General features: G+C 52.9%; 11 protein-coding genes across 11 annotated transcripts; 4 read left to right on the forward strand and 7 right to left on the reverse strand.

Annotated features, from left to right (window-relative positions):
- Nucleotides 1-11: 11 nt before the first annotated feature.
- DACRYDRAFT_105493 (uncharacterized protein) lies at nucleotides 12-707 on the reverse strand (the record flags this gene model as incomplete). Its single annotated transcript, XM_040768096.1, has 3 exons — nucleotides 12-139; nucleotides 199-285; nucleotides 341-707. The coding sequence occupies 3 exons, from the start codon at nucleotides 705-707 to the stop codon at nucleotides 12-14; spliced, it is 582 nt and encodes a 193-aa protein (XP_040631326.1).
- A 275-nt stretch (nucleotides 708-982) lies between these two features.
- Nucleotides 983-2,302, reverse strand: DACRYDRAFT_20965 (uncharacterized protein). The gene is made up of 4 exons (XM_040772169.1): nucleotides 1,534-2,302; nucleotides 1,473-1,477; nucleotides 1,278-1,408; nucleotides 983-1,217 (listed from the first exon to the last, which is right to left on the reverse strand). The coding sequence occupies exons 1-4, from the start codon at nucleotides 1,995-1,997 to the stop codon at nucleotides 1,119-1,121; spliced, it is 699 nt and encodes a 232-aa protein (XP_040631327.1). The 5' UTR covers nucleotides 1,998-2,302; the 3' UTR covers nucleotides 983-1,118.
- A 1,539-nt stretch (nucleotides 2,303-3,841) lies between these two features.
- Nucleotides 3,842-4,651, forward strand: DACRYDRAFT_20966 (uncharacterized protein). The gene has a single exon (XM_040772170.1). The coding sequence runs from the start codon at nucleotides 4,158-4,160 to the stop codon at nucleotides 4,500-4,502; it is 345 nt and encodes a 114-aa protein (XP_040631328.1). The 5' UTR covers nucleotides 3,842-4,157; the 3' UTR covers nucleotides 4,503-4,651.
- A 24-nt stretch (nucleotides 4,652-4,675) lies between these two features.
- On the forward strand, nucleotides 4,676-6,231 carry DACRYDRAFT_20967 (NAD-dependent formate dehydrogenase). The gene is made up of 7 exons (XM_040772171.1): nucleotides 4,676-4,735; nucleotides 4,807-4,860; nucleotides 4,914-5,012; nucleotides 5,066-5,082; nucleotides 5,132-5,535; nucleotides 5,589-6,053; nucleotides 6,106-6,231. Exons 1-7 carry the CDS (start codon nucleotides 4,709-4,711, stop codon nucleotides 6,120-6,122), a joined length of 1,083 nt encoding a protein of 360 aa, XP_040631329.1. The 5' UTR covers nucleotides 4,676-4,708; the 3' UTR covers nucleotides 6,123-6,231.
- A 1,499-nt stretch (nucleotides 6,232-7,730) lies between these two features.
- On the forward strand, nucleotides 7,731-12,025 carry DACRYDRAFT_76893 (uncharacterized protein; the record flags this gene model as incomplete). Its single annotated transcript, XM_040776233.1, has 5 exons — nucleotides 7,731-8,097; nucleotides 8,145-8,851; nucleotides 8,906-8,995; nucleotides 9,049-9,196; nucleotides 9,297-12,025. 5 exons carry the CDS (start codon nucleotides 7,731-7,733, stop codon nucleotides 12,023-12,025), a joined length of 4,041 nt encoding a protein of 1,346 aa, XP_040631330.1.
- Nucleotides 12,026-12,092: 67 nt separating this feature from the next.
- On the reverse strand, nucleotides 12,093-13,046 carry DACRYDRAFT_105497 (uncharacterized protein; the record flags this gene model as incomplete). The annotated part of the gene is made up of 4 exons (XM_040768097.1): nucleotides 12,093-12,457; nucleotides 12,513-12,629; nucleotides 12,684-12,813; nucleotides 12,867-13,046. The coding sequence occupies 4 exons, from the start codon at nucleotides 13,044-13,046 to the stop codon at nucleotides 12,093-12,095; spliced, it is 792 nt and encodes a 263-aa protein (XP_040631331.1).
- Nucleotides 13,047-13,610: 564 nt separating this feature from the next.
- Nucleotides 13,611-15,834, reverse strand: DACRYDRAFT_20968 (uncharacterized protein). The gene is made up of 4 exons (XM_040772172.1): nucleotides 14,489-15,834; nucleotides 14,347-14,412; nucleotides 14,138-14,289; nucleotides 13,611-13,884 (listed from the first exon to the last, which is right to left on the reverse strand). The coding sequence occupies exons 1-4, from the start codon at nucleotides 14,582-14,584 to the stop codon at nucleotides 13,674-13,676; spliced, it is 525 nt and encodes a 174-aa protein (XP_040631332.1). The 5' UTR covers nucleotides 14,585-15,834; the 3' UTR covers nucleotides 13,611-13,673.
- Nucleotides 15,835-16,401: 567 nt separating this feature from the next.
- On the reverse strand, nucleotides 16,402-19,086 carry DACRYDRAFT_48828 (eukaryotic translation initiation factor 3 subunit 8; the record flags this gene model as incomplete). The annotated part of the gene is made up of 3 exons (XM_040774867.1): nucleotides 16,402-17,715; nucleotides 17,772-18,745; nucleotides 18,801-19,086. The coding sequence occupies 3 exons, from the start codon at nucleotides 19,084-19,086 to the stop codon at nucleotides 16,402-16,404; spliced, it is 2,574 nt and encodes an 857-aa protein (XP_040631333.1).
- Nucleotides 19,087-19,543: 457 nt separating this feature from the next.
- On the forward strand, nucleotides 19,544-20,270 carry DACRYDRAFT_87634 (ATPase F1 complex OSCP/delta subunit; the record flags this gene model as incomplete). Its single annotated transcript, XM_040776822.1, has 3 exons — nucleotides 19,544-20,056; nucleotides 20,105-20,207; nucleotides 20,260-20,270. 3 exons carry the CDS (start codon nucleotides 19,544-19,546, stop codon nucleotides 20,268-20,270), a joined length of 627 nt encoding a protein of 208 aa, XP_040631334.1.
- A 1,012-nt stretch (nucleotides 20,271-21,282) lies between these two features.
- Nucleotides 21,283-22,334, reverse strand: DACRYDRAFT_105501 (uncharacterized protein; the record flags this gene model as incomplete). The annotated part of the gene is made up of 6 exons (XM_040768098.1): nucleotides 21,283-21,563; nucleotides 21,618-21,671; nucleotides 21,723-21,761; nucleotides 21,810-21,941; nucleotides 21,998-22,054; nucleotides 22,106-22,334. The coding sequence occupies 6 exons, from the start codon at nucleotides 22,332-22,334 to the stop codon at nucleotides 21,283-21,285; spliced, it is 792 nt and encodes a 263-aa protein (XP_040631335.1).
- A 504-nt stretch (nucleotides 22,335-22,838) lies between these two features.
- On the reverse strand, nucleotides 22,839-24,674 carry DACRYDRAFT_20970 (G protein alpha-subunit). Its single transcript, XM_040772173.1, has 5 exons — nucleotides 24,404-24,674; nucleotides 24,256-24,350; nucleotides 23,886-24,205; nucleotides 23,295-23,833; nucleotides 22,839-23,239 (listed from the first exon to the last, which is right to left on the reverse strand). Exons 1-5 carry the CDS (start codon nucleotides 24,447-24,449, stop codon nucleotides 23,175-23,177), a joined length of 1,065 nt encoding a protein of 354 aa, XP_040631336.1. The 5' UTR covers nucleotides 24,450-24,674; the 3' UTR covers nucleotides 22,839-23,174.
- Nucleotides 24,675-25,409: the final 735 nt, after the last annotated feature.

Here is a 25,409-nt window from a genome sequence, read left to right on the forward strand (position 1 = left end):
TCAGAAGCGCGTCATATAGCAGAAGAATCGCAGCCAATTGCCTTGAGGATGTCTACACCCATCTCCGAGCACTTCTCGTTTTCTGTCGCGACGGCGCCATGGATCGCCTTGATCATGTACGCCGGATTGCGGGGTTTGCCTATTTAGGTGCCCAAGTTAGCGGTAAAAGGGGCACAGACGCGTCACGAGACGACGTACCCGTCGGCTCAACATGAGGTACTGAGAACGTACCCGTGGCTGCGGTTGTATGGTGCGGCGGTTCCGGATAAGGCCCGGTTGGATGATCTGGCGCGTGATGGTGAGCCGACGGTTCCCCACAGTTAGGAAGGGAAGCACGGACCATCTTCTCCTGACTTAATCGCTGCAATGATCACTGCCACGACGAGGAGAGCTACGAGTGCGGACGCGAACACGTGCAGCCACCATCTCCAGGAACCGGGAGCCTGTCTGCCTTCTTCGCTGATGCCCGAATACGAGGGTCGTCTGCCGTGGCCAAGCAACAAACCGATTTTCGACGTGCGATGCAAGCGAGAAACTGAGCCGCTAGAGTTGTCCTGACCGTTGTCTTCCTCATCCGCACGCTCAATGTCGTCATCCAGCAACGGCCTGTGCTCATCGGAAGCAGGTGCAGGGGCCCATTTAACGTGCCCGGGATGTTTTGAGTGAGAGGGTGTATCCTTTGCTACCCCTTTGCTGCTGCTCGCCATCGCTGCTCTTCGAGGACAGTGAGCAGCTATGGTCGGACGACGAGCGACGATCAAACCTCTACTAGCTCAAAGGGGCGGGTATCCCCCGGCTCACAAAGACTGCTGATAGCCGGAAGCTGATTGGCTGACGCGTCCTCGTGATTATGCTTATGTCATCCACTCTCTTCCCACCGCGAACAGCCGAATCCTTCCACCCTTGATGCTCTGTTCAACTCCTTGCTTCTCTTCCACCTTGACTGCGCTCCTGAGCTGTCATTTCTATTTTGATCAAACGGTCTCTATGGGTATTCAGGTACAGCTCATCTCTATCTGGCCGCACTACGAGCGTCCGTCTCCACGTCGAACGTGCTCCGCCGCTCTGGGATAGCCCCTGACTGCTTGGCTTCGTTCTTGATGTCCTTATGCTCGTAATCACCACCCGACCTCACCACCGCGGTACTCTTCCACGGTCACCGCCCGCTCTCCGGCCGCTTTTCTCAGAACATATCGCTCAAGGCGGTACACATCGTACTGACGGCGCGTGATCAGCGTGATGATCAACTGAAAAGCATGGCCATCAAAGTTGCTTACCGACTCGGCCGTCAGTCTCATGGCATGCACATGGGACGGTTTGGAGGCGCCCGTAACGGCGTGTTTGCGTGACTGCCAGATGCACGTGGCCAAGTTCATGCCGGTCCTCTCGTCCGGGACACCATACCTATATAAATCGAGGACGGTCTTGAGTCATTCTAACTGGAACTCCGGGCGGAGTGCAAACCCACCAATACATGCTGCGCGATTATTTCGTCAGGGGTTGCTTTTGACTTTATTTGGACTCGGCACTCACATCAACCCTCCGTTCCGGATCGCCTCGTCATGCGCTTTGGCATCGGCCACATAGAGCGCCTCGCTGTTGCTCCCACGCTTGCGTTTGCTTCTGAATGCCACGCAGTACCACTCGCGCTCCTCGTCTTCTGGCAACATGATCTCGTCCCAGTTGAACGCCTCGGCATACTCCTTGGACGAATATTGCCGGTCGAGGGGACGGAAATGATGGAGCGCGTGATGGAGCGATAACGAAGCTGCGTCGATTTCCGGCAAGCGCACCTCGGTGTGAAGTGGCTTCATGGGAAAGTGGCCCCCATGGCAAGGCTCTGCCGCGTTGTGGTGACAGGAAGGCAGCGAGGAGAGGAGAGGAGGGAGGTAGAGGATAGGAGCGGCAATCTGCCCAGCCACGGCGGGAGCCATCTCCGGGAAGATATGTGGGTCAGGTGTTGTTGTTGTCGTCGTCGAATCGGTATGTGTGGCCATTACTGGTACGACAAATGGCATGTCAACCGACATATGAGCGGACACCGGGACAAAGGGAGAGGCAAGCATGATGTTGCAGGAAGGGAGGGTGCTAGCAGTGGGCGGGCAGGCGGGGCGAGCGGGAAACTGTAGTAACGTAGCCGCCGCAACGCGCCTTAAATACGCGACAAGTCGACCCAGTACCTAGGGGAGAGGGAGCGACATGGCTGCGCTCCGCTCTTGAATGACTCTACCGCCTCATGGCGTACTTCTCGCCCTAGACCGTCTCATACCTTTCGGATCACACCCTTGCCGCTGATTGGTTGCGAATGCAAGACAAAATGCTGTGAGCGAGAGGAGTAAGCATGAGATGGAGGGCAGGGCTGCCCCCAATTTTTTTTTGGGTCGGTGGAATGAGAGAAGAAGGAAGCCCCCAATCGGGCATTGATTTGAACGTGTCAGTGTCCTTATTCCGTCGGCTTGTGAATGCGTGGGATGTTGACATGGCCGAAGATAAGACACCGCAAATAAGTACTTCGTATTCGCCAGGGCCCATCCAGGTGGTCTAAATCGCAAAGGCTTCCTAAAAAGGCTCGGTTCCGGAATCGCCACTAATTCTGCCAGCGATCCGGCTACATTCAATGCGATAATCAGTTAACTAGTTAACCAGAATCAGCGTGATGGAGGGATCGAATTACCGCTCACCGCAAGGAAACGCCCTTCCTCCTGGGGATATCTGCTTCGTGTCCATCCTGCGTTCTGTAAGCCCGCGGACTCAATGCGTATCGCGCCATCTATGCCCTGATATGGGAAGAGACAGCATTGCAGCACTTCCCGAAGGGGTGGCGGAAGCGACAGAATACAGTTGTCTGGGCCGCCGAGGCTGAAGGGACATGTCCAGGGATATGGTTAAGCTTGCGTGGAATACAAAATGCCGGTGTTCACACGCTCGGGACACCGCCACAACGAAAGTCCTAATGCTTACGGCTTCTTGTTCCTTAACAATGGCAATAGCAGGTTCATCGATCGTGAAAAGGGTCAACGGCATTACCCGAAAGATGGTTTTCTTCTGAATGCCGAGCGGATTGAAGAAGGCCCTTTGTCAATCCTCGGCAAGCCGATCATTGGCCAGGCTTGCAGTGCTGGCGCGGATTGAGCGTGCAACAAGTGCTTCCAAGTATAGGACATGCTGGTGCTCCACCTGAGTTACCTCCGGGTGAGATAACACGCTCCGAAAGGACTTCCGAGCTCCGACAGTGCAATCAGATGGACTTGCGGTTCCTATAGAAATAGTATTGTAGCCTTTCATCTTCATGCTTTGGAAACCACGGGCGACCCACGGGATGGGCAAGTTGAGGAAGCCGGGCGGGTCGGACGAAGCGAACGGCAGCCGAGCAATTTCACCGGTTGACCAAGGGGGCTGCTGATAGGCAGAAGAGGTTGACGCGCGTGGAGGTAACAATTACTGATTCAGTATGAAAGCCTTGGCCACGTCGACACCAGATTTGGAAAACAACAATTGTTGGTAGATAAGCGGGTCCGATCGGCGCCGATGCGTTTTTCAGAGTTAGAATCGTCGGCGAGTTGATATTGAATGTTGACTGAATCGCCCGGCATAGGTCAGTGCATGGTGGAAAACACGTGTATCCAGGCTATTGTAGCGTGTTGCCAGGGTGCAATCACTTTCATATCCTCAGCTGACATCAGCAAATACCGAAAGCCCTCTGCTGTTTGGAGAAGGAAAGTCGTCCAGAGGTATATCGTAGATTTAGAGCTGGCAATTGAAACGGTTTTTCCCGAGTCGGCATTGCTTCTCCGCACCCTACAGGTTGACTGTCTTCCGGATGTATGTCCTGGAAAAAACACATCAGAAACGGAAAAATCGCTCTCACGTTCTGCATACAGAATTCAAGTACTGAGAACGCGGCAGAAACGCTTTGACGAGGGGAACAGAAAACCAACACGTAAAGTGGGACAGTGTCCCAGTTCTCGCAACGTATCCGTTTCCCATTGAGCCTTAGCCCTGGAATACTCTCCCGACATGCATCATACCTAGGACAAGCAATATTAATCCCAGATCACGCCTCTTCCGCCGATCCAGTCAGCAGACGATCTCTCCCCTCTATTCTCTCCTCGTCCTCAACCCTCTCTGCGCTCGGCGATGATGCTCCCAGACACCACATGACCGAGATCGACTGCTTCTCTGTCGCTTGCGCATGTATGCTGAACCGAAAGCAGCCAACGCAGCCTTACTCCCATTGGTGCTTGCTTATATTGTCATCCATAATCGGCGGTGTTTTACTTCAAGTGCACCAAAGTTGGGAAGAGGAAGTCGTTGTAGTATATGAGCTCCTCGGAGTTACGCGTTTCGATGGCTCACGAGGGCGCCAGCAGGGACGAGCCCCCGTGCGTCGACACGCTCGGGGCCCAGCGCATGCCCAGCTCATTGAATGTGCCCTCACTGGTGCCTCCACCTATGAACAAATACACCCCAATCCGGTCGGAAAAGCCAGCAGGAAGGCGTAATGGTCGTCCGAGGGTAGAGGGTTTCTCCCAGGGTTTCTCCCGTGGAACCTCGACATAGCGTGGTCATGAGTTCTATTGGTGGAAGCATATTTAAAGTCGGTATATACTGCGTCTGGTACAAGTTCGACTCTGGTCTATCCCTACTCCAGCTCTATCCTTCCCAGTCCAAGTAACTTGCACATCTTAACCAAATCCAATCAGTGATCATGAAGATCTTGGCAGTTCTGTACAAGGTACGCACAACGTCTTCGTGGTGATCTGCTGCACGCCGTGTACTCCTCGGACTGATATCATGCTCAAATAGGGCGGGAAGGCTGCTGTTGAGGAGCCAAGACTGTTGGGCACGCTCGAGAACAGGGTATATCCATGAAATCGCTCTTCAGCGCTAGAAGCTGACCAAATATCCTCCAGCTGGGTCTTTCTGACTGGCTCCAGTCTCTCGGACATGAGTTCATCGTCACTGACGACAAAGAGGGCCCGGAAAGCGTATTCCAAAAGGAGCTCCCTGATGTGCGTTTCTAATCCAGCGTATCAGCAGCATGCGGTACTGACGGAGTGCACAGACCGATATTCTCATTACGTGAGCGTCGGTAGATTCAATTTGCCGTGCCTTCTTACGCAGAGAACAGTACTCCTTTCCACCCTGGCTACCTCACGGGTGATCTCATTCGCAACAAGGCGCATAAGCTCAAGCTAGCGGTCACTGCAGGTGTTGGGTCCGATCATGTTGATCTCAACGCTGCAAACGAGAAGAAGATCATTGTAGCTGAGGTCACTGGCTCCAACGTCGTCTCTGTTGCCGAGCATGTAGTAATGGACATCCTCGCCCTCGTCCGCAACCTGATCCCCGCTCACGAAATGATCGAGCGTGGTGACTGGGTGGTTGCCGACATCGCTCGCAATGCCTTCGACCTTGAGGGCAAGGTTGTCGGCACGCTTGGCTGCGGTCGTATTGGTTTCCGTGTGCTGAAGCGTTTGACGGGCTTCGACTGCAAGGAGCTCCTCTACTACGACTACGCCCCTCTCCCCGCCGGTACGTCATGCTGGCTTTGTGTAGACATTGTGTCTCACTCTATACGCATATAGCCGCTGAGAAAGAAATCGGCGCCCGCCGCGTTGAGGACCTCCACGAGTTCCTTGGCCAGTGCGATATCATCACGATCAACGCACCGCTGCACGAGGGGACTCGGGGCCTGGTGAACAAGGAGCTCTTGCAGCACGTGAAGAAGGGTGCATGGATTGTCAACACTGCTCGTGGCGCCATTTGTGATCGGATTGCGATCAAGGAGGCCCTCGAGAGCGGCCACATTAATGGCTATGCTGGTGATGTGTGGGATGTGCAGCCTGCGCCCAAGGACCACCCCTGGCGTACGATGAAGAACCCTCTTGGTGGCGGAAACGGCATGACTCCTCATTACTCTGGCACAACCCTCGATGCCCAGAAGCGTTACGCCGATGGCACCCGGGATATCCTTGAGAGGTTCTTCAAGGGCGAGGACCAGATTCCCGCCAATGTCATTGTTGCTGACGGTGGGTACGCGACCAAGGCTTGTAAGTGTTTCTAGCTACAGCACAGAGGCATTGGGCTGATATGGTTAAACAGATGGCCAGCGCAAGTGAGCGACCCGAGCTCCATTGGACGAGTATGCTTATGCTTCGTTGTACTGTGCATTGTATTCTCTGCACAACTGCGTGTGAAAAGGAAGATCGAATGGAATATGGTTATGCCTAACAGTTCAATATGTGGTGACCCTTGTTGTCTGCATCTGTCAGAGATTGCCGGTAAAACATTAATGCGGTACCTCACTAATCTATTTCGGAAACACCTGTGATCTTCGGTATAGTCCGGACCGTTTCGATGAGGTTGGCCGACCACAGAATAATATGTTGGAGAGACCCAACCTTGACGAAGTTCGATCAGGCCATAAGGAAGCGGTGGATATCTTGCCATAGTTATCCACTCGTCTGAAAGGGGATATCCATTAACAGAGGATTCTAACTACCGCGCGGTGTCCCGAGGATCAAATATCGCTCAAGATAGAATGTGATCAGTTGGGGAATTGCGTAACACAAGGCCCATTGTTGGATGGAACAACTTCCCTAAGCGTCAGTTCAGCTGAAAGTGTAATGAACAAAAACATCACAACCTTTAATGTATCAGGGAGCTCGTTCCCATCGGATGTAATTTCTAAGAAAACTGTGACACTCTGGTGCACGGACGAACTGGCGATTAGGGAAAACATGTGAAAAGATAGAAGAGCCTCGCTATGACACGTTTAGGAGGACAGACAAATGCATTATTTAGGTGAGTAAGAATATATTTACATACGAGGTTCGAGTAAAGACCTTGCTTCGTACAGTAGGAGTGATGGGAGTCGTTCGATTAGCGGAATAATCGGAATAATATTGGAGATGGTCATTGTTGAATGGCAATGATATTGTCGGATTCTGATCATCATGAGAAGTTGAACAACACAGCCTTAGTGAGACTAGGGCCCGCAGTCGTTGTATGCACATGCCCACTTTCCCTTCCGCGTCGGGAATGCCGTTGATGGACGACTCCGGTCCCGATGTGCCGTCTCTCTCGACTCCCGCCGACACAAGCCATGCACAATCGCACGACCATAGGAACGGCGTCTCAGACAATATAGGTGAATTATCGGAGCCTGATCATATCGACATGTCGTACTTTGCGGACACAAGCGCCGACTACTCGACACATCTCAGCGAGGTCCTGAGCGACGACCAAGAGCAAGAGCACTTGCTAGAGGACGGTGAGGAGGAGTTCGGCGACCACTGGAAAGACGTTCCATCGCCCGAGCCTGGCACAGGAAACTATGCAGAGAGAATGCGAGTGGCCATGGGACTGGACGACTCGGAAAAGGAGGCCGACATAGTTGAAGGGATGTTGGATGAGGATGACCTGCCGTCCGCTATGGTCTGTCATCCAATACTCGCCAAAAATCTTTGCTGACCAAGATGAAGGATGAAGTACTGCCGGACAACGTCGTTCGCAAGGGTGTCGATATCACCGCGCCGCCTATCGTTGCTCCAGCGCCGCTTATATCCCCACCATCGCCGTCCGACACCACCTCCCTAATGGTTCTGCCGTCTGAAACAGCAACTCCATCCAAGCAGAGGCCGGCGTTCCTTCACCCAAGCGTGTCACGTCTTCGCTCCCACCAACCCGTCCACCACCGGCTTGTTTCATCATCAAGTATGAACAGCATGGACACCCTTCTTTCCCTGCCGAATGGTGCATCACCGGCGCTTTCGCACTTTTCGGACGTATCCCGTGCTTCGACACCGACAAGACTTGACGATGTGTCGCACGAGAAGAGCAGCGTAACCAGTTCGCAAGTCCCAAATCCACGGCAACCTTTCCGGTGGAATATCCTACACGCGCTCAGCACGCGCATATATCCTCCTTCCTCGTCCAAGCCATCTGCCGTTCTCGGACTGTCGACGAGTCTTCCAACAGCTATTGTAGCAAACGGACTACTGTGCGTTGGAAAGACGGATGGAATGACCCACGTCTTCGATTTTCGACAGCATTTGAGGTGTACATGCGGAAACGAAACCTCTGGTACGTCCAGTGGTGCCGTAGCATGAACCTGTGCTGATCCAGCCCAGGAAAAGAAGCGGGAGCTGTTACAGCCCTTGCACTTTCTCATGATCACACGTTCCTTGCAGTTGGACATGCACAAGGTCACATATATCTGTATGACCTTGCCCGACATCAAGTTCCGGCGCGAACTGTCCCGCCTACAACGATGAGCGCGGTAGCATCTGGCAAGAAAGAAGGCCATCTAGCGGGGTCATCCATCACTCATCTTAGCTTCATTGGTGCGCGACACACCGCCCTTGTTTCGGCCGATAAGAGTGGGCTTGCATTCTATCACAGCCTTGGCAAGGTGCTATTTATAGAAGCGAGCGATGTGCTTCGAATATTGGGTCGATACCCCGATGAGATTCACGCAACTGCTGCAAGACATACGTCCGGCGCCACCACACCCGTGATTCGGTCGAGAAGCACCATTCTGTCGATGTCTGCACTTCCACTCGGCCCAGCCGCCCACCCAACAGAAGCATACAACTTGATTGCTATCCTCACACCAGTGAAGCTGATTGTTGTGGGTCTTCGTCCCTCCCCACGAACATGGTTTCGACATCACCGCGACGTTGATTCATCAGAGAAGAACCCGTCTCTTTATGCAGGTTGTTTAGCATGGTTCCCAAGCTTTGCGGATAGCAAGCACACTGAAGGTAGAACATTACAAGAACGACCGCAAGCATCCAGCAGGCCGGTGTTGGCATATTCATGGGGAAATACCGTGATTTTGATGAGGGTGAACGAGGAGCGGCTATCTAGAAGCAAAACAGCGACAAAGGATGAACGAAAGGTGGATGAGATCGGCAAGGTCACATTCGAGCAAGTCGGGAACTGGAGTGCGGACGGGGATATAGTGGCTATCATTTGGTTGAATCAGATGGTATGGCTTTCTGTGTCACCTCACAGTCTCGAAACTGAACCACGAAATATCAGCAACTACTTGTGTTCACTTCGGAAGGCGTGGATGTGATCGACGTACAAAAGATGATATCCATCGAGCGGACTGCAATACCCTCGGAATATGTCATAGCCAACCGCTGGGCACCAGATCCACAGGCCGCCATCAGCACTCCATCTCATTGTATCAGGGCCTACAAGGGGAAACTATTCCTTCTGGTGAGCACTAGGAAAGCAAATTAGTGCCGAACCAACATTGACAGCCGTGTAGGGTGCGAAGGCAGTGCGTGCCGGATCGCTCTTGACATGGACCGATCATATCTTAATGTTCATCAAACAAGGTGATTTCCTCAGCGCGATCGACCTCTGTCGAAGCTACTTAACAGGAGAGGCTACTGGCAACAAAGCCGGATTACCTGAAGATGCAGATACCCTTCGTCAGGTCGTGGGTCAGAAGATGTCGGAACTGATGGTTGCCTCCGCCTCGTTTGCTTTTTCGGAGGACCGAATGCATGACTCAACGCACGACGCCCCTGATGGCCGCGGTGTGGATCGGACCTGGTTATTCGAGAAGATGGTCAGCACCTGCGCGGAAGCCTGTCTCACGCTAGGTGACAATGACTTCCTCTTCAATGATCTCTACGAACGCTATCAAGATATGGGGATTGATGGCATATATCTCGCACAACTTGAGCCGTTTGTACTTGATGGACGGATTCGAACCATCCCACCGCATATCTCTCAGCGTCTAATTGCTGTACACGAGGAGAACGAGCAGTACGGCCGAGCCGAAGCCCTGATCTGGCACATCGATCCGTTGTCCCTTGATATCAACCAAGCTATCCACCTTTGTCGCGATCAGCAACTCTGCGACGCCCTCGTTTACGTGTACACAAACTGCTTGAAGGACTATGTGACGCCAATAGTCGATCTTCTGCTTCTCATCCATGAGATCCGTTTGCTCCAGGCTGGCGGGACATATCAGTTTAACGTCTCCCACATGGATCTTGAGACTATGATGACCCACGCGTACAAGGTCTACGCCTATCTGGGTGACGTCCTGACCGGCGTGGAATACCCGAGCAACGGACAGATGGACGAAGATGATGCCACGAATGCAAAACGGATGGTATACGCATTTCTATTTTTCGGTCGCACTTCCCCGGGAGAAAGTGGGCATTTGGTCGTGACTGTAGATGATGATGGTCTAGAGATCAGCTACCCCTATTTGCGAATGCTCTTGTCATTCGATGCCGAGGCGTTCCTCCACACGTTGGACCTGGCTTTCGAAGATTCATACCTCAACGACGATGGACAAGGTGTGAACCGGCAGCTCATCATCAATGTTCTTCTTGATATCGCTCATCTGCACGACCTGCAACCAGAGGATGCCACCTTCGTCCGTATTTTCATCGCACGAAACGCGCCGAAGTATCCTCAGTTTGTGCGTGTCACGCCAAGCACCTACGATCGACTGCTGCTAGAACTCGCAAGTGACCCTGATGTCGGTACAAGGGAAGATCGTCAACTTGCTTCGGAGTATCTGTTATCCGCATATACTCCGCACGACGGCGATCGGCTGGTCGATGTTTTCGAGCGAGCGGGCTTCTATCGCATTCTGCGCTCGATATATTCGCAGGAACGAAAGTGGCTTTCATTGCTGTCGACATACCTGCGAGACGAAGACCTTCCGCGAGAAGAACTTTTCGCAAGTCTGGACAAGACAATAATCAGAACGGCAAAGGCGTGCAATGGTGTCTTACCCGATGAACTGCGGCAGATGATCTTGGAATCGATTCCCCGTCTTCTCCACTCCAGTATATATGAAACTGCTGTTTTGGTCGATAATCATCTCCAATCCGATCATGCGCGGGTGTTGGAGGCAATGCCTCCGCGGAGCTATCAGCAATTTGCGTACTTGCGATACCTGCTCGAGCCAAACCTTTTGGAAGGTATAGATGATGATCACATACCCCGGAAGCGAAGATTGGAACATGTCGATTCTACTGCACGGCATCTATATGTGGAGCTGCTCTGCGAATACGATGCTGGAGGTATTATACGTGCCATCAATGCACTGCCGAGTGGTTTTCTGAACCTACAGGAGATCATTCAGACCTGTAACGAACGAGGCTTGTATGACATCGAGATCTGGTCTCTCAATCGTGAGGGTCGACCGAGTAAGGCCCTAGATCGATTGGAGGTTGTTATGGCTCAGCAAGCGAATGCGCTCGCGGATCTTGCAGAATCTGGACCGGAAGAACTTGAGAACGGTATCCAAGTGGACAAATACGTCTCTCAATTGCGAGCCACTACCGCGATGGGCTTGCGGATATGCCAAGAACGAGGGCAACACCCGTCGACTGCTGGACTCCACATCGAAGAAATGTGGTTCCGTCTTCTGTACAGTGAAGTGAACATCGTGCAATTGGTGTCAACAGCTATATCTCCTAAGGCTGCGTCAATCGGAAACATCCCTGAGGAGAACCATTCTTCCTTATTGGAGTCACTGCGTGCGTTAGTGCAAGAGACGCTAGTGAAGTTGATTTCCACGCCAACCTCACGATCTACATCACTATCGTTCCCCGCGCTATTTGCACGCCTCGTAGATTCCGTATCAGCAACGCATCACGCATCTACGTATTCTGAATTTCGGACTATCTTGACTGGCATGCTCAGCCATTATCGTTCTGAAGCGGACACACTTGGCATTGTGGGACAGCTGGTTGGTCAAGATCTCTTCAGCGCAGTGGAAGAGAAGACACGATATCGAAGACGAGGCTGGCCGGCCAAGGCTGGAAATTGCGATTTCTGCGGCCGACCCTTGCATCCGCCAGAACCAAAAACGCGAGCCGGCACAATGCAGGCCTCGATCGCCAACGGCCATGCGAATGGTGCTGCCGCTCCGGTAGATGAACCTGGTCGCGGCCCTGATGACGTGGTTATTGGATTGGGTGGATTAGTTTACCATAAGCGCTGTTTCGAAGTGCTACGACGTAATACCCCTCACTAATGATACCTTAAGCTAGGAGACACTAAAAGCTACTAGACAATGTACTTTATCACTATTGCGAGTTCCCTTACGCCCTCCTTGCTGTTATTCCCCAGGCTATTCTCGGTGAAGGCGCCGCTCGCTGGAAGAAATGTCTCATCGGTTGTAACGCGTCGAGGCAACCCCAACTGGAGGTCTGCCATGCCGTCAGGATCGTGGTGGGAAATGTTCTCCCTGAATGCGTCTGTGCTCGCGGTGGGTAATCCTCAGTATCCCTCTTGTATGGGACAGTCGATGGTACCGGTTCCCCCTGTGGTCCTAGCAGCTTGACTCCGCGCCCAATTCTCGTTGATATGTTGTCCCATACAATTTCAGATTGAACAGGAGGGGTATCTCTTAGCTTGATGTCGATGTGCTCTTCCTCAATGCTCTCATCCAGATTGGCACATGCGTCTGGCAAAGCACACAATCAATTTTCGAATACCTGATCGTCGTGTGGACAACATACCAACCACGGTGCAGCCCATTGCTTGCTTGAGAGTGCTAAGTGCTTCATCTTCTTGAAAGGCATATTTCAAATGCATGGCCTTGATGGTTTTATGACCAGCACGGTGTGCAATATCTCCTGTGTTTTGCATGGTGTGAGCGGGGCATCAGCGCTCTCTGAAGACCAACTGACCTGTCATCTCCAGCACTTCAGCCACGATAGCCTGCAATACGCTAACGCAAAACAATGCAGTCTCTGAGTCGATCTTCCTCCAAGTAACAGCTCGATATTGGAGCCGTCGGTGCACAGCGTCTACGAAGAACTTGGGTCATATGTAAGCAGAGCACCTTCTGAATCAAGTATAAAAGCGAATACAAGGCCAAAATCATGCGTCTGCCTGGTGAAGGTTCCCAGAGGGCTCTCCGTTTGTCCCATTGAAGAGGCATCTGCAACATGGCTTGAATCCTCTATCTCGGGGGTAGGCTCTGGTGTGATCTCTTCGACGACGGGAGACGCAGAAGACACAATGTAGGAATACTGAGCGGTAGACTTCATCTTCTAGGGTACCAAAAACTAGGTCAAATGAAGAGAATCGAGATGGACTCCTCCAGCGAGCTGGAGAAGTCCGAGAGATAATACACAGGAAAGATGGATTGAGGATATCATTGTGATGAGGGAACCACGTGGGGTATCACGACCCTCTTCTTTGGTGGAGTCAACACAGCTCAGTGCGTTTGGGGAACGATGGAGGACTATTCATTCAAGGGCTACGACACGATCATGGTCACTGATATTTGCGCGACAACATCGCCAGAGTTTGCGACGCAGATGGTTTTGCACAACATGAACGGACGGGGGTGGATAACCAACACGGGAATTATCTTGCCCGTCCTAAGGCAGGTCAAGACGTTGTAACACCAGGGTACAGTGTCATATGTCGAGTCGTCGATTAGGGGAGAATAGATAACGTGGCGTGGATTGGCCTGCCGCAGGCCAATCCGTCCCTATATACATATGGGCTACATAGATAGTCTCATGGAATCAAATTCCCGTGCCTTAAGGCTGCGCAAGGGTCCTGCACTGCCACTCTTGGCGCAAACTCGACACATAGAGAGACAACGAAAGGGTCGCATTTTGAGAATGTATAAGGAAGACAAACGTAGCCAAGCGCATGCAACTATCTCACCGTCTAGTAGCCAGCAGCACCAGAACCCTGTCGCCCTCCCTCCTCAGTCTCAACAGCACCTCCTTATACCTACTCAGATCCGTCGTGCCAGCACCAGCACGAGCAAGGGTTTTGCTCTGCGAGTTCTCAAGCTCGATGAGCGACGACCACATGGTGCCTTCCGAAAGGGACGCGTTGAGGCCATCAAGGTACTGAGCTTCATTTTCCCTGTGATGCATAGTGTTAGCAGACAGTACGGAAGTGACACGGGAAGACCGAACTTGTTCTCCCGGATGTCCCTCTCTTTCTGCTAGTTGTAGTCCTCGTAGAACTGGTCAATGCTCTCCTCAGCCTTCTTGATTGGGAGCGTCAAGATAAGGCAGCGCGCAGGTGATCTGTTCGGCCTGTTTCTCGCGCCATTGCCTAGGAAAATCAAAGGGTAAATGGAGGTACGGGTGAAGCAGAGATACCAGGAGCGCACTTGATCACCTCGGGCTCTTCCTCATCTTTCTCCTGACTGAACATACCAGGAGCGGGAGACAATGACATAGCAGGTGCGGATGGGGCCGCAACAGGGGCACCGCCTAAGAATGACGGGCGAAGGGTGGGCTGCGCAGGAGCCATGGGCTGGAACTGCATACATTCAGAAATGTCAAAGACGTTCTCAAGTTGATCAAAAGTTTTGCATACGGAAGGTGCATCATCCAGCTCCGGGAACTGGTTATCGAACTTCTCGACTTCATCATCTCCCGTGATCTTGACAGCCGCTGGAGGTGCGGATGATGCATCAAAGCCCCATTCAAAGTCGTCAACTGCAGGAGGCGGGGGGAACAGAAGAAATGGTGCCCGTTAACTGAGTCGGGTCAAAGTCATCGGTGATGTCGGTGAAGGCAGAGTTGGCACGGTCGAGTTCCTGGTCGATGTCCATTGTAAAAAGTAATTGGGAGGTCGAGAAGAAGATGTATGCGCCGACAGGGACGAGAAGCAATGCGCGGATGTCGGTCGTAGTGGATATATATATATCTTGGCTTGACACCTGTACATGTTTAAATGAAGCGCGCTAGAATCTACATCAGGTGATTCAACAAATCCGCTCGATCTCGTCTCAACGACGCCGCAGTGCTGGAAAAAGCGCCGATCGCGCCATCCATGCTTCCTCCCGGTGCCTCAGTTTCAATGTTCTGTCCGAAACCATCGCTGTTATTGTGGATCACCAGCATCGCACCCACTGCGCCTTTGGGTGGTACATACCCAGCACCCGGACCAATGAAGAGCGCAGACTTCTGCAGGACTGTGACGTGCTTCTGGCTTGCCAGCGCCAAAGGGACCAGCTTTTTGCACACCAGTGGGTCCGCATAGTCGTTGAATGCGACAACGCGCATATTGGCCAAAACGTTATTGGATGCTAGTGTCTTGAGCGCTGCGATCCACAGTCTGTTGAGCAAGGTCGCGTCCAACCTGCGGGCGAAGATCGCTGGCGGGTCAAACGTGTACACGTAACCCTGCGAGAAGTACGATTCCAGAACAGAGAGCTCATTCTGCAGCTGATGCATCGCACTGTTGTACAAAAGCTCGAGAGACAGTATTTCTCCCGAATGGAGATGAACGAATTCGTCTTGGATTTCTTCTGGCTTTGCCGCAGGGTTGAGGATCCACCTTTCTAAAGCCTCGGTAGCCTCGTCTATCGTCCTTGCTTGGTCATGCACATCTAGCATGCGGGGAAGTACATGGCTAGCAACAAGATAGTGGATCATATGTGACCTGAGCATGAAGTCGTATGCATTTCGGTACGTTTCGTTTTGCTTGTCTTGTACTGACAGTAGCTTAAACTCGACCGGAAGGGGAACGCCGAGGATCGGCACATCTGTCAGTGCGGCCAAGCGGAGCATGACCTGATCATCTTCAAAGTCCGGTTGAACGAGTGCGGAGACGATGACTTGACGGGCCTGATCGAATTTTCCGTTGAGACGTGGGAAATGAAGCATCATATGCCTCCCGCCGTGGTACGTGTAATCGCCATGGATTGTGGCAAGAACGATCGGCGTGATGTATGTATGAAGTGCGCCCTCCATGTTGGTGATTGCATCTGGCGGGTTGTTCCCTTCTTCGAACTTGACGCCAATAGCACGATCCTTCTTATTTCGCATGAGGTGGGCAAGGAGTGATGTGGGTACGAACTCGCTGCGGCTGATGATTGGAGCGGGGGCAAGGGAACCAAGATTGGGCAGTTGGAGGTAATATGAGCGCACATTGGTGCCGTACCAGACTTTGGTGGGGACGAGCTTGTCAGAGCGCCCTTTGATCGAAAAGCGGTGGTGTGTGTCTTTTAGGTGAATGGGTGAGAGAGACTTTGCAGTTGCAACTGGCAACTGTAACCAGTTGCAACTGCAAATTCTCTGCCTTTGTACTGACAGTCGATCCATCCATCGGTTTGTCAAGCATTGCTGTATCACTGGCAGAAGGAGGCTGTTGGGATATATGTTCGTCGCAGCCCTGACGGATTCTGTGTCCTTCTCATGAACAGTGTGACTGTCTTCTAGTCATGCCCGGGAATGACGAAGGATACAGAACCAAGAATACTTCGCACAGGTGGCTGGCGGCCCCACTCTCACATAGAGCAATACGCAAACGGACCATAAAGGCCGCCAGATGTGGTCTGTAGAAGAATGATCCCACGCGTTGAATGCATGCATAACATGATGAAAGGAATAGAAAAGTATGCACATGTCATTACACTCGTCCAGACTATGCAGCAACCCTCGTTCTGGCACCCGCATTCTGTGCACCACCCACCCGATTTCCCAGTCCTTGAGAGAATCGCTCTCCCCTGAACCCAGTCCCGCGAGTAGCACCCGCTCGTTGAGTACGTGTGCGGTCAAATCTCCGCTCTCCAGTACCGGCGGTGCCACCCTCTTTCCGCTCTCCAGTCTTTCCTGCCTCGCCCGTGCCACGGCCTTCTATGCCACCGCCCAGCTTCAGGTCCAGTGCCTTCTCGTTTGCATCAACGAGGTTTGCGACACGCTCTGACAAGGCCTGTGCAAGTTGTTGCACCCGTGTAAGCTCAGTACGAGTGAATACGACGACGCCCGTCTCCTGATCGAGGGACGCAGCCAGCTCCTCGTTCCAGATCATCTTGCTGACGATGGACGTGACAGAGCGGACGGGGAGGGAGAAAGTCTTGGACAGGAGTTCGAGGGAGACGGTGGTATAGTACGGCGCAAAGGTGAAGAGGTATGTACGCACGCCCTCTTCCTGAATACGTTGGGCTAGCATCTCCTTGACTTGCTTCTCGTTACCCATGAGGCTCCAGACCTTCATCCCTTGGATCAGATCGCGGCATTTCTCCCACTCGCCGTCCTGAAGCGCACGGCTCGCCTGCATGATATGGTCTCGTGTGTGCTCGGGTGGGCCCATGAACACCTGCCGATCTGCGTAGTCAAGCAAGCGGCGGAAGGGCTTGCTGACGGCCTTTCGCCTCTGCTCTTCCGTATCGAGACTTGCAAGCGTAGGGACCTCGACCAGCATACAGGAGACAAGGAACGCGGCTTCGAGTAGCTCCAAGTTGATATGCATGTGGAAAGGCAATTGACGAGCACGATCTGCCTTCTCCTGTTCGGGAGTGAGCACGACACCGTACCGCTGTTGGTGGAGACCTTGGGCAAGGAGCTCCTTGACGCGCTGTGTGGAGAAGATTTCTTGCAGGATAGAATGCGCCTCGCGCACTAGACCTTGCCGGAACGCAGCCAAGCCGAGTTGAACGACAACACGGTTGTATACGATCTGCGTGCCGGCGTCGGTGGCGTGGATGCTGTCCTGCAAGTGGGACATGAGCATCATATCCCGTGCTGTCTCGAAGTTGTTGGCAAGAGCATGGTGGTAGATATGGGAAAGGATTGCGCGTGTGCGGAGCAGGGGTTGACCAGACTTGTATAGCTGTTTGCACAAGGAATCGATCAGTGCGGCACTGGAGCCGGCGGAAGTCAAAGAGCTCGAAGAGCGGGGGAAGTCGGGCATGGCGGTAGCAACGTCTTGTTCAAGCGCCTGAATCAGGATGTCCGGCTGTTGAAAAAAAAAACAATCAGCGCCAAAAGCACACCAGCAACGTATGTCCTCACCTTGGAATAAATGTGATCCAATCTCCGATAAGCGATCCGAGCCGCGTTCTCACCCACCTGCTTCTGCTCAAAGTACATCTGCGCGCGGCAGATAGTCTCATACAAACCCCGCTCATCCTTCAGCCGCTCCACATACTCTTGTCCATGCGGATCGATATTCTGCAAGCTGCGGGTGAACTCGTCGTCTAGCCGATCGACAAAACTGATGATGCTGCCCCTGATGCGAACGAGGCCGTCCTCCTTCTGTGGGGACCGGTCGTCCAGGTCGTTGTACTCGAGAGTGAGGTCTTCCACCACTGCATATTGAGCGTCACGCATGAGGATCTTGACAAGGTTGTCGATCTCCGTCTTTGCGCTCGCCCACGCATCAAGTGGCATATAGGACGCCATGGGGTTGTAGTCGAACCTGGAGCTAACGAGTGCAAGGAAAACCCGTATTTGTTGGTAGGTCGTGCCCGCCACCTCCGCCAATTTGTCAAGGATGCGCGACTGTTCTGCCCGGTCGGTATTTTTCTTGCCTCGCGCCTCAGCGACGGAGGCGAGGGTCTTCAGCACCTGGTCTGCCGTGAAGGAGAGCGCCTTCCCGCCCTTGCCAACGGTGGTGAAGTCATCGCCCCCAGCAGCACCAGCTTCCACCTCGTCCAACTCAACACGCACTTTACGTGCTTTTGCGGGTGCAGCGACAGGTTCGGGCGGCGCTTGTTGCGCTTGGTATGCACGCTCGAAAGCCTCGGGATCCTCCGTGTACACCTTGATCTGCTCCTCGTTTTCCTTCAGTGTTTTGCGCAGCTTGCTCCGCATTGCGTTTAGGGCACGAGCGTTATTGGCCTGCATTTTTTTGGAGGCGGTCTTCTCCTTGGCAAGAGCAGCGTTCATAGAGCTATCCAGGTCGACGAGCGTCTTAATGTAGAGCGGTGGGGTGGCCTCGTTCACGAGCGCTTGCCGTTGCACAAGACGAAGGAGCTTGTCAAACTCTGTTATACAACTGCGTTAGCATAATGCGCCGGAAAAAAGTCGATATATGCGCACCATCCTGAATCTTCACCCAGTCGTTGATCTTGAGCGCGTTGTCCATGCTCTTGGCGCATCCTTCGATCTCCTCTACGCGCTTATCCTTGGCGCTTTTGACGATCTTCTTCTCTTCCTCCTCACTCTCGGACTCGCTCTCAGCACCCTTCAGGAACCTACTTCCGGGCACTTTCTTCGTCTGAGCAGCTTCGTCGTCTTCCTCCTCATCTTCTTCTGACATTTCTTCTTCCTCCTCAGAAGACTCTTCCTCCGACTCGTCGCCCGCTGTACGCAGGAAACGTGACATTCCTATTTTCGGCCCTGCCTGGGCGGCGGGCTTGGGCTTTGGCTCTTCCTCCTCTCCGGAAAGCAACTCCTCCTCGGACGACTCCTCGGACTCCGTGTCGCTGTCTGCAGCTCTGAAGAATCGAGACATACTTTATAACTTGGTAGTGAAGAGATTGGTCAAGTTAAGCAGTGATCGTTTTATGGATGCGAGTCGACTAGGACGTCAATAGTAGATGGGTATGTCTATGACTGCAGTCACACTGCGTTGTGCCGTTCAATCAAAGGGTACACGATTTATCAACTGAAATTTCGATTTGCCTCCGCTAGCTTGCCCTAAACCGCCCTCATCGCCACTGAGTGCGTCACCTAATTGCTTCCGCCCGTTCCAATCCGGGAAGACATCTGCTCCGAGAGCATTCACTGACAACGAGCAAGTCGCCATCAACGTCCTCCTCCCTCCTCTCGTCCTGACCATGATGTTGCTTACCTCGGCCGCTCGCCCCGCTGCACACGTCATCTCCACCACCCTGCAGCGCCGGGCCGCATCGCAGATCGCAATCAAGTATGCCCAGGCAGCCTATGGTGCAGCGCTCAAGGTCTCACCGGCGACGCTGAGCAAGGTCCAAACTGACCTGGCTGGTATCGTCACTCAGCTGCCGCAACAGCCACAGCTGCTCGATCTGATTCAAAACCCCACCCTATCTGCTGGCGACCGCAAGAAGGGGCTGGACCAGCTCTGGGGTACACGCAAGGATGCGGACAAGATCACAAAGAACCTACTGGAGGTGATGAGCGAGAATGGAAGGCTCGGGGAGCTCGAGGGTGTCTCAGAGGAGTTCAAGGAGCTTGTCAACAAGTACAAGGGAGAGCTTGAGGTCATCGTCACAAGCGATAAGCCCCTCACCCCTGAAATCATGAAGCGTCTCGAGAACGCGATGAAGGCGAGCCAGGCAGCGAAGGACTCGAAGACCCTCAAGGTCTCCAACAAGGTATGCAAGCTGCTCTATCTCTTCTTTTATCTTCTGATCGAGCTTCAGGTGAACCCTGGTATTCTCGGCGGTCTCATCGTCGAGTTCGGCGACAAGACGATTGATCTCAGCGTATCTAACCGTGTCAACCGGTTGAACGCGCTCCTCCAAGGTTCGCCCGTCTCTGCCACACTGTCATTGCGTTTCACTAAAGTATTGCGTAGAATCTGTATAGGCGTTGGGTAGAAACGACCGGCAGGGTCGGCCAATGTACAGCCAAAATCGCAATGACCATAATATTGCAAATCTCTGCGATTTATGACAACCGTTCAGAGTGAGAACTGATCGAGGCTATTTCAGTCATCCTGCCTTCTCACACGTGGATGATGGGACTTTCAGCAACTTCATGGAGCGGATCTGTGTCGAGATCTGTTCAAAATACGGATATTTGAAGAGACAACTCCTACATCTCCGATCCTGATCCTTTGCTCCCCTCCTTGGTGGGGGCACGTCTAACCACAAATGGCGCCAGGCTTCAGCATCCGGTGACCACGTGATACATCCATTCGCCTGCCCGTCGAGTCGCTGACCACTCTTCGTTGTTTGTCTGTTGCGCCCTCTGACCTTGGTTCCTCGGGTGGCCCTACAAAGACACGTGGACCTGGACATTGGGCGGAACGTCCGGAAGATACTAATCCGAAACAGGATGCTCTTGCGTTTCTGTTCCTTGCTTGATATTGGGTTATGTTCCTCCACTGTCTGGCTGCTACCCCCCTATTGGTATCTTGGTCTCTGTGCGGTCGGCAACTCCTGGGTGTAGTTTCTCTGCGGGAACTCATGACTTGTCTCGAAGTACAGAGTGGTTAACGGAATCCTTTTGCGCATGCATATGGGCTCACCCGGAGGGCAAGTCAAGGCCATTCTGGCGTTGTCTTGTAAGATATGTTCATGGAATATTAGCACCTGGAGGGTACGTTATCATTACAATGCACGTATCTCAAGGGGAAGCCAGGCTGTACAGGAAATAAAAGTATCGTAGAACGATTAGGTGAAGTATTGTCTAGTATGTGGCTAACCGAGGCAACAAAATCGACAAACAGAAATCGGTCACAAAAGAGAAGGACAGTGCGTCATCCCCGGGCTCAGTGAGCGCTCCACTCTTCCTTCCTCTCGTCTGGTATTCACCGTCCATGCAGAGCTTGGAGGCACAACTTCCATCTCCCCACACCCTGCAGAAAGAGGCACCTCTAAGGAATCCCCAGTCTGAACGCAGGGCAGACACCATCCGGCCACACCGTATAGTCAGACAACACCGCATACGGAAAAGGCATGCACGAGATATGAGGGGGTGACATGTTCGCATGTCGCCTTCTTATATGACCCGGCAGGCGCCTGAGGGAGAACGGATCTCGTACTTGGCTCAGTCCCTTCAGGGCAAGGGCGAGCTTTTTGGGATGCGGAAATGGACGCATGACTGTCAAGAGCATGTCGAACTCTTTGTCCATCTGGGTCTCACCGAAGAAGTAGTCTGAGAGATGTTAGAATGCACCATAACGGTACAGCGTGTGGGATAAAAACGTACCGGCTTCGCTGACGGAATCATCTAGTTGTTCGTGCTCGTACTCGATGTCGGAGTCTAGATGGATACATATCAGACCGTGAAAAGGGAAAGCGCCGGGAGACGTACCAGCATCAGTTTCGTCGGCATCTTCATCTTCGGAGATGCCTATGCAGACATTAGACGACGACAAATGTGAATATGGCAAGATCGCACCTTCCGCATCTGGCGTATCCTTGTACTGAGCGCGGACTTCTGCTAGTATCTGGCGTGCACGTTCCCATGCCTCATCCTCCGAATGCTTGAGCTGTTTGAGGCGCAGCTGGTACTCCTCTTCTGTCAGAGCATCTGCAGGCAGCTATGTGAGTTCTTTGAGCACATTAAATGTCTGGTTGAGGTCTTACAGGGATTCGAATTCCACTCGGTCATCTCGTCTTCATCCTCTCGATCCGTGTCAGAATCTAGACGGATAGTCGTCAGGCGTTGACCAATCGGAATAACAGAAATCATACCGTCCACCAAGTCTTCCACGGCGTCCATGTCTTCATCTTCATCTTCATCGCTCGCGTTCTGAACACGGACCGCGGCACTCTCTTGCCAAGCACCCGGAAGCTTGGCCTTCTCCATACACTGTCTCGCCAGCCGCTTCAACGGGTTCAGACTAGCATTCGGATGTACAAGCCCTTCATCAACCCGGGCGACCTCGAAGGCGTCGTCGTAATACTCAGCAGAGAACTTCATCGTCAAACAAGAACCAGCGATGCCATTCCACCTGTCTCCGAGCGGGGCTTTTATAGGGGAATGTCTGGAGACTGGTTTGTGGTGAGGAGGTATGTGGTTTGTGGCGAAGGCCAAGGCATTGCCATAAATGTCTCATGTGTTGGCGTAAAAAGCAATAAATGTCTCATATGTTGGCGTAAAAAGCACAGTTCTCTATCACCGCAGATATCCGCACAGCGGCTCAGGGGGATCTTGGAGGCGCATCGGTTAGAAGGCTTATAGATCTAATTTGCATGAGGAAGTGTACTCATCGGGGGCGGAAGACTCAACATTTCATGTCCAATGTCGCGTGATCAAAGGAGGCATCAACACATTCACGCAACAGATTCTCATTGTCACACCCCCCGTAAACACGTGCACACACACACACCCAATGCAGTGTATTTCAAACCCCAATTGCATTCGACATCCTCTCAGCCAAATACAACATGCCACACCCCGTCTGCGAAGCGGCAGGAAGAGATACGTAGCGTCGACAGGGGTATGGGCAGGGCAGTCATGTACCAAGAAACAGAGGAAATAGGATAGGGAGAGAACGTGGCAAGAGGCAAGAGGGGAGGCTGGCAAACGGTTTTCGTTGTTGGATTCGGTTCCGGTGCTGAGGCGGGAGGGAGGTGAATTAAGCAAAACGAGAGTAGGCGTACAAGGGCCGCGCTGGGTTGGCGATGTACCGTTGTCGTTGGAGGGCTCCGAGAGCAAGAAAGGACATGAAGGGGATGGATAGGTATAGACGATAGGAGAGTACGGGATGGAATAATAAAACGACCTGATGTGACCCTAGAAGCAAAGCGAGAGAAAGGTTTACAGCAGACCGCATTCCCGCAGATGGAGCTGCAGGAGGATGTCTTGTATGGCCGAGAGGACGACTGTGTGGGGAACGATTAGCACAAAGATAATAGAAGACCAAGTGGACAGACGTACACTTGATCTGCTGGGTATCAGTAGCGCAAGTATAGTGGGCATAGATCTGCTTTGTCGCTGCTTGCTGGTTCAGGCTCAGGAACCTGTTGAGCAGGTACTCGCATGCAAGGTCGTAGTCCGAGCCACCGGTGAAATCCGGGAAGTAGTCCGAGAGCGGGCTGACGGGGAGCTTGTCGGCAAACAGGTCGATCTTGTTCAAGAAAAGGATGATGCTGGTCTTTACGAACCAGCGCGAGTTGCAGATCGAGTCGAAGAGGGTGAGTGCTTCTTGCATACGGTTCACGCTCTCATCTTCATACAGCATCTGATCGTACTCTGACAGAGAAACGAGGAAGACGAGGGCGGTGACATTCTCGAAACAGTGGATCCACTTCTTACGCTCGGAACGCTGCCCACCGACATCGAACAACCGGTATGTCAGCTCACCGACCCTGAAGGTCGTCTCGGTGATACCAGTAGTCTTGACACGGGAGCGGAGGATATCCTGATCCGTCGGGAGGTAGCTTGGTGAAGCCATCCGGTCAAGGCAGTTGAAGTAGCTGCACGCGTACATCAGCATGCTGTCCAGCCACGGAAAGAAAAAACACGGACTAGACAGCGGAGTCGTTGAGCTGGAACTCCCTGCTTCTCCTCACAGCTTCCTTCACACCATCATCCGCCCAGAGACCACGGATCGCATCGGCAACGTCCCGGGGCATCATCTCCGTCTCCAGCTGGCTGGGAAGGGAGAGTACGACGTCCCTGCGAGCGTCGTTGGCCGGGTTGAGCGGGATGTCCAGCGCTTGCATCGCCTCAAGGATGGTGCGCATGGACTGGATAGTGTTGCTGTAGATGATTTCACGGTATGACTCCCGCTCAGAGTCGGAGTATCCACCGTTGTGAATGAGCTTCATCTGCTTGAGGATGGTGGACTACAGGAGGTTAACACCAGCCATCCAACAGATAGATGGAGAGGACACACCTTTCCGGATTCACCAGCTCCAAGCAAGAGCATCTTAATCTCGTTCTTGGCATTCATGCGATCCTTCTTCAACTGGTTCTCGATCTCGTCATTCCCTACATCAAAAATCAACATCCTTCTGTGCCGTAAAAAGACTGAGAGGACGCACGGGCCTTCGCCTCAGAATCGACGGGGGAACTCTGCATACAACCCATGGTAGACTGTCAGGGTAAGGGTGGAAGGTTGGTGGGAGGTAGGGCGTGAGATGGCGGGAAATGTGATAGGACAGCGGGTATCGGTCAAGTATGCTAAAGGCACAGGTTGGGATCAGCGTCAGAAGGTGATGACTGGTCGCTGACAGTTTCTAGGAAGAGGAGAGCGAGGTGGGGGATATGTGTGAGGTGGACAACGACAACGACGACGAGGGGAGAAGAGAGAGCGTGGAGTAGAGGGAAGGAAGAGAGCGAAGAAAGGCGCAAAGGACGGCTGTGGACGGAAGGAAGAGAAGGTCGAAGCGTTCTGGGATGACTGCCACGCGGGTCACGCTACGACCGGAGGAAAGGCCGCGTGGGAAATATCCGCAAGTCTTTTCAAACACAGATTTCCAAGGGGAACACACGGCTCGAGGGGGTTGCCTTCATATCTGCCTCCGCGTCGAGAAGGAAAGAAGCAGCGCCATCATAAATGGATAAAAAGCAACGAGACAACCCAAATATCATCCATATCATCCAATCACTTCAGCGTTTGTGGCCGCCCAATATTACCTTCGCATTCAAGTTACAAGTTGGCGCTTGCACCGCTCATTGTATTTCAGTCACTAGACAAGCGCAACCCACCAAGCAACGCTCGTCTAGTCAACCTGGCTATGCATAACATGGACAGCGCACCGCAAGCCATCTACGCAGACATGCATGAGCGCAACCAGCACGCAATACCCTCCAACCACCTTCATCTACCAATAAAACCCCCCCCTGTACCAGACCTCGCACCCATCAACCGCTCAGCAGACGAGCGCCAGGAGGGGCGCGTCTCACCCGAGACCCAGCGAAAAGGCGCGCCTCCTTCCAAATTTTTCTGGGGACTTTCGTTCATCCCATGGAGCCCCCCCTCTTGCCGGTTTGCCGGTCTCCAAGCAACCCTGACGGGTTTAACACGGGTGCAAACGCCTGGGCTGC

This window comes from Dacryopinax primogenitus, assembly GCF_000292625.1.
Source record: "Dacryopinax primogenitus strain DJM-731 SS1 chromosome Unknown DACRYscaffold_4, whole genome shotgun sequence".
NCBI lineage: Eukaryota > Fungi > Basidiomycota > Dacrymycetes > Dacrymycetales > Dacrymycetaceae > Dacryopinax > Dacryopinax primogenitus.